The sequence below is a fragment of the Lupinus angustifolius genome, chromosome LG09, assembly GCF_001865875.1.
Source record: "Lupinus angustifolius cultivar Tanjil chromosome LG09, LupAngTanjil_v1.0, whole genome shotgun sequence".
In the NCBI taxonomy this organism is placed as follows: domain Eukaryota; kingdom Viridiplantae; phylum Streptophyta; class Magnoliopsida; order Fabales; family Fabaceae; genus Lupinus; species Lupinus angustifolius.
In genome coordinates, this window is record NC_032017.1 from 15,711,169 (window position 1) to 15,718,145 (window position 6,977).

The 6,977-nt window shown below is 33.0% G+C and overlaps 1 protein-coding gene across 1 annotated transcript; it reads right to left on the reverse strand.

Annotated features, from left to right (window-relative positions):
* Positions 443-4,283, reverse strand: LOC109357121. The gene is made up of 6 exons (XM_019600858.1): positions 3,875-4,283; positions 2,663-2,736; positions 2,415-2,537; positions 1,453-2,301; positions 1,125-1,341; positions 443-1,012 (listed from the first exon to the last, which is right to left on the reverse strand). Exons 1-6 carry the CDS (start codon positions 4,146-4,148, stop codon positions 489-491), a joined length of 2,061 nt encoding a protein of 686 aa, XP_019456403.1. The 5' UTR covers positions 4,149-4,283; the 3' UTR covers positions 443-488.

The window sequence follows — 6,977 nt, forward strand, 5'->3', positions numbered from 1 at the left end:
TATATATATATATATATATATATGAGAGGGTGTTGGACAAAACCAAGATGAATATATAGTTTAAATCTATTTTCGCATTAGATTGGAGAAGGTAATAGTAAATACATATTACATTGAAACATTTCATTAAATAAATAAAATACCGCACAACCTATCCACTAAAAGCCTAAACTTCTCTTCCAAAACTTCTACGACACCATTCTTGCCTCCTTGGGCTTTTACATTCAATACAAACACCCAAACAAAGTGAAGCTTCGATGCCACAGATCACACAAACTATTAAGGACCTAAATGAAAAGAACAAGAAATGCATCGTATGGATGCACTACTATGGGTTTAAGAAAATATTTACGAAAGATTTAGAGATCAATATTTTTTCAACGGACATGCATATAATAGTGCATTATGACACCAGTCGATCCATATAGCCGACATCACTTATAAGACTTGATTTCCTTGTACAATAAAGGGAAGGATGTATGCAGTCTTCACCTACACATGACCAGGTTAGTTAAAGAAGGAACAACTGAAGTACTAAAAATGGAAGGATCCCCTCCATAATTGTAATCCTCATGATCCACTTTCAATGATGCTTGAATCACAGAACTATCAGAAGAATCTGACTCCACAACCTTTGGGGACTTCTTCCTATTGCTGCCATTGCATGGTGTCTTCTGACATGAGCTATTGCTTCGACTTCGCTTCTTTGAAGACTTCCACCTTAGATGAGGAAACAAATCATTCTTCAAGAGGTCTAGAATCACTTCAGATATTCTAGGTTTATGCCTTTTAGAATCCAAGCAAGTCTCAGATTGCTTAGATTGTATTCCATCTCCTGATGCTATAGTTGATTTGCTGTCATAGGATTTGGAGGACTCTTGCTTTGTTTTTAAGCTTGATAATATAGAAGTCACAAGATCAGGCCTTTCCTTCATATTCACCCACCCATTCCCTGACCAATCTTGAGAATGTCTTAATTTACCAGGACCAAAAGTTGATATCACCTTTTCCCCTGCAAAGGCATAACCATAAGGATTAATCATAATTTCATAGTCTAAAAAAGATTATGAACAGAAGTTGAAAAATAATTAACTTGTAAAATACAACATGAGACAAGGACATACCTGGGAAATAAACATGATAATTGGCTTCAGACTCTTTCTTAACGACAAAGCCTTCCCACCATCCATCATGCCACCAGGCATCAACAATGGAACCGATCCCAACAATCAAAGAATTTTTGTATTTATTAGACTCTGGTGCTGGCCGAATCTTGGTCCTCCCATGCATTCGAAGACCCAATTCATCGGGCACAGCAATTCTGGAAGCTGGAACCCATTCCTTCATAAAAGAAAATTAATAAAAATAAAGTAAGTCTATCTGGTCTCCATATACTCATCTCCTTCATAAATTATAAACGACTAAGAAGGTAAAAGGTGGTCATTAACAAACCTCAAGCTTCTTAGACTCATCAACTGCATCCTGAATGTCTTGATATTGCACCTTCACTTTATCTTTGTGGTTCTTAATCACAGAGGCTCTAAACCAACATCCTCTAATCCCACTGTCTTGAGAGAGGACCTCAACTTCGGAGCCTACAACTAAATACTGCGAAGTATCATCATTTGTCTCTTTGATGGTTGTCAATGTAGTGGTGGGTCCAACCATTTTTATACAATTGTCCCCAGTACTAATTTTCATATTAATTTTACTAGTACTCAGATTTTCCAATCGATTAGCAGCATCAACTGCTTCCTTCTCGTCAACTTTAGTACAGCGCTGTCTCTTCTTAGGTCTAAGACCGGTAGTACACTGGAGGTTCTCTTCGAGTTCTGAGCTATCGTCAGATTGCCCAGAACTCCCATTAGACTTTGATGGCCCAGAACTCCCATTAGACTTTGAGTCAGAGAGGGAATACATGTACTTGAGTATTTCCTGCTTCCAGTAACCCTTAATTTGAGTTATATCATAGGGTTTGACATCATCATCTTCAAATTGATGCTCACACATGAATGGTTCCAAGTGCGTATGATGAGCCTCGTTCTGAAACTTTTTGTAATGTTGGGGGCTGAGGACGCTAGCCAATCCATCTATGCATTCAATACTCAGATCCTGAAGATAATTAGAAAAGAAAACCTCTCTTTCACTAAAACTGTGAGGTAAAACAATACCAACCTCATCAATTTTGTGAAACCAGCGTACCACAACCATCTTGTTGCCCCTAGAATCTTCATACAGGTCTTCCAAGTAGGCAACTAGACGATTGTTCTCTTCTGCTAGAACATATATAAAATCATATACCTGAAAACATTATCAGAAGACAAGGAAAATAATAGGAGTCAGAAAAAAAACTATGTATGGCTAAGACCAAATAATATGTAAACAAAATACATAACAAAATGAAGAAAACTCACAGATATCTGAAAACCATTCCGCTTAAATGACTGATAGTGGTTTCTTCTTTTCCTACAGGTCCACGGAGACCCTAACCATGTGAATTCGTTTGAAAGGAGGCTCAACTTCCGCGATTGATTATTCTATAAAAACACAAGGGTCAAATAAGATATAAGAGATTCAACACAGATTAGAAATTTTAAAGAGCATAGCAACTTATACAATGAAGAGAAGGCAATCGGAGTCGACATATCTTCAAAATCATTACCTTCAAGTTTTCAGTTTCAGATCCACATCCATGTTCACCCGCCTTAGTAGCATCTGTCACGTGAGATACATCATCTGCAGATGAATTTGTAACGTTAAAATAGAAACGGAGATATTTGACTTCAATTAGCAAAAGTAAAAACAGAGCATAAAAACAGAAAATTTAACACTCGAACAAACTTACGAACACATCACAATTAGAGAACTTACAAATAAAGTTATATATCACCTATCATAAAAAAAACAACTACAAAAAATAAAGGTGAAAATCTTACAGTATCGAAAAAGATATAAACAAGTAATTTTATCTACAAGGCCAGAAATATAGCGCTCGAGAATATATAGCAGAAAAGAATCCAACGAAGATCTATGACACAAACCAATAAAAAAGGATAGAAAAATAAGAGGAACATAATACATGAAACACGGAAGAATACCAGAAAAAGACAAAATAAGATAGCCAAAAAAGGAGATAGGGCATAAAAAAAACGCAGAAACGTACTACCAAGGTGGCGTTCAAATCAATCCATTCTAAATTTTTCACTAAAACCACTATGAAAATTCGAAGGGCGAGACAAATTTGTGAGATCCGAACACCAAAAATCTAATATTCTTATTAAAAAACATTTTTTATCTAAACAAAAGAATTCCGGAGCCCAGATCTCAGAAGGTGATTCATCGAAACTTTTATCACTTCTCCAAAAAATATTTGAGGAGAATATAAGGCAACCAGATTCCAGATCCCAAATCCTGGAACCAAAAGGGTGAATTATTGAAACCTTTTCATCTAGAAGAAAAACACAAATTAGAAGGGGAAAGGAAATTGGATACGGAAGAAAAACACAAAACAGGGTCAAGCATTTGAATCAATCCAAAAATCAATCTTTCACCCTATGAAAATTCTAAAAGAGAGATAATTTGAAACCGGGACAAAAAACAATTTTTTAAATCGAAAAAATCCCCATTACAAAAGTGAATTCCAGCTACAAATCCCGGAATCCAAACAGTGATTTGTAGCAGAAAAACATCATATTTGAGGAAAATAAGTTGAAGGAGGTGAAGAAGCTGCAACCCTGAATCGATTGAATCCTAAATCCCAGACCAAAAATCGCAGAATTAGTTTTTTATTCCAAAAAACAACAAATTACCGAAACCTTTTCAATTTTCTATGGAAAAAACTCGAAATTGAGGTGAAGAAAGGGTATTCAGAAACCTGAAACAATAGAATCCAACCAAACAATAACTTCTCTTCGCGATTTGAGCTTCCAATAAGGACCCAATGAAGGATCCCTCAACGCATAACGATAAGACATGTGCCTCAAACTCTTCTCTTTGCCTATAACCGCGAGATCCAAATCACCGTTTCTCCTCTTGAGAAAATAATGAACCTCCCTTCTTCCCTTTTCACTAGAAACAAACACCTCCTCCCAGCTAACGTAACCCTGACACGACGTCGTAGCAGCCGAAGAACCCGCCAATCTCTCCATTGAATAAGAAGAAGCAAACCCTAATTTGAAATTTTGAACCTGGAATGAAACGACTGCGTTTGGTGCACACTTTCTCTCTCTAAGATAAATAAAGAAGATGAAGGAGGAAGAAGAAGATGGGAAGAGAAATTGGGTTTGAATTGCGATTTTAAAATGTTGTGTAAGAAGAGAATTGTGGGGTCTAGGGTTTCGAGATCTGGGAACTTGGACTGAGATCGGACGGTGGATATTTGTTTTGGGTTTCTTGACTCGCACTAAAGTCGTAGGAAGTTACGGGAAATAATCGTATGATCACAATGCCCCTGGGACAGGGTTTTATTTACGGATTTGTCCTGGTTTTACAAGACCAACGCCTGATACATTTATTACGGTATAAATGAATTTGTATTTTAGATATATATTTGTCATGTTTTTATTAACGTTTGATTGTGTAAATTTAAGTGGGAAAATGATGTTTTGGTATCTATTCATTTTGTAAATAATGAACTAATATATTTTGATATATATTTATCCATCTTAACATGTATCGTTATTAAGAATCAAACATTTTACTTTTTATTTTGTTTTATTTAGATACCACTAAAGAGGTGTATATCTGATATCTCATAAATTATATTATAATTAATAAAAATAGTTAATTTTTAATTTTTTGAATCAATCAAAAATCAATTATACATATAGTGCCACAACTTATAAACAATAGATGTGTTTCCCACTAGAGTAGCAAAAGCATATGAATGTTGGGATCTGATATTCAAGACTTGCTGATGGGTAAAGGATAGAATTGATGACTCAGCTATGTCTGGTTGCCAGCTGGAAATACAAAATTAAGAAAGATTTCCTGAGAAGAAAATTATTTGCCAACTATAAATACATTTCAGTTACTTGTGGATGTGCCCGGCTCGGACAGGATTGCCTCCAGTGCGAGGATACCTGTGGGAAACAAAAAAAAATACATTTCAGTTAACTTGGAATTTCTAGCATTGACCTGATTTCATTTTGGTAAAAGTTATGAATTAAACATTAAATTGTTGTCAAATTCAACTTTTTTTCTCTAAATAAGTCCTAAACTTTTTAACTTAAATCATTCTCATTCATTAAAAAATATTGAAAATCTATTAAAACAATATATTTTATCCCTCTCCTTCTTACCACTTTATCATCACCATTTTCTTGTGAAAACCTTTTTTCCAACACCCATTGCTCAGACTTTCATTTTTGTTACCATTTGAACTCTCTAATGTTTTCAAAACATTGATCATTCTTTTTCTTTTACCTTCTAATCAGACCACAACTCTTGAAATGAGGATTCTTTGTAGTGGCTTTGATGAGATCATCGCAGTGTGGCTACAACATAGTAAATTGGTTGGTGAGATGGGTGAGGTATTCCTACTATAAGAGAAGAAAACTTGTGGCATGTGTTTCTCACCATAGATCGCCTGAAAAATGGTGGGTTGCTGATAAATAAGTATTTGTTAGATAGTTGGAAAGGAGAGCACATATGTCTCCATCTTTAGGTAGGGTGTGGGCATATAGTTGGAGGGAAGACAATAAGAATAGAGAAATATAGGAGAAAAATAGTGAAAAGAAGGAAAAATATGATAAATAGAATGAAGTTTTATGATATTTAGTTGTATAGAAAATGAAAATAAAACATTGATTAAACTCCCCAAATGGGAATTAGTTGTTCCACTTTCTGTGTTTCATTTGCATACAAATTTAATTAAAAAAGACATAAGTAAAAAAATTATTAAATCATAAAATATATTTTTATATTATTTGTTGGAATGTTATTAAGGTATAATATAGAAATAAATAAAAAATGAGACATATAATCTTTATCCAAACTCCTCAACTTTCTCTTCATATGTGAGAAGAAGAAAATTTGGTGAACTACACTTCATTTCTTACTTTCTCTTCTCAAACTCCAATCTCAACCAAATGACAAAAAGACAATTTTTCTCTTCAATTTCTTTTCTCTTTATCATCCCTTTCCCTTCTAGCAAAGGAAGCCATAGTTTTTTTACAGTGCTCAACCACTACTATTTGTGAATACTTGTATGAATAGCGGTTATTCAAACATATCCTATAAGTTTTTAATTTTAATTATATATTATTACAATAATCAATATATAAAGATAATTATTATATGAATAATTAGTTATGTATGTGATAAATTTATAATTCTAGTGAAATGATGGTAATTTATTATAGAATAATATAATAATAAAATATTAATGTAAAAATAAATTTATAAATATGTGAGTACCTATAAAGGCAGTATCATAAAACTTATTCTTACTCATAAACTATTATTGTTGTTGGTATTTGTATTTTTATAGGTACCGACATTTTGAGTTTTATCATCCATATTAATATGTCACAAAGTGTGTTACTTTATGTGCAAATTATTGTAATTAATTAGAAAAATGCTTAATTAATAAACATTTAACTCAAATATATTTTTTAAACCAATCACAAATTCATAAACAATTAAACATGTAGAGTGACACATTTTATGATAGATATGCTCCAATTAAAAAGAAAAAAGTACAATGAGATATTATAAAATAATATTTAACTTCTTTGAAACTAGAAAACAAATCAGAAGAATTTATACATAGTCAATTAAACATGATCTAATTTGTATTGTTTATGTCTATAAGTCAACTAAAAATTAAATAAAAAAATCTAACACTTTTAATGTATTCATTTTCTTCTTCTTTATAGTGTTTCTCGTAAGACTATAATATTTATAGCTGAAATCTGAGCCAAATGTCAAACCGACATATGTCCTATATTTGTTTAATTGATTTAAACGATTAAATC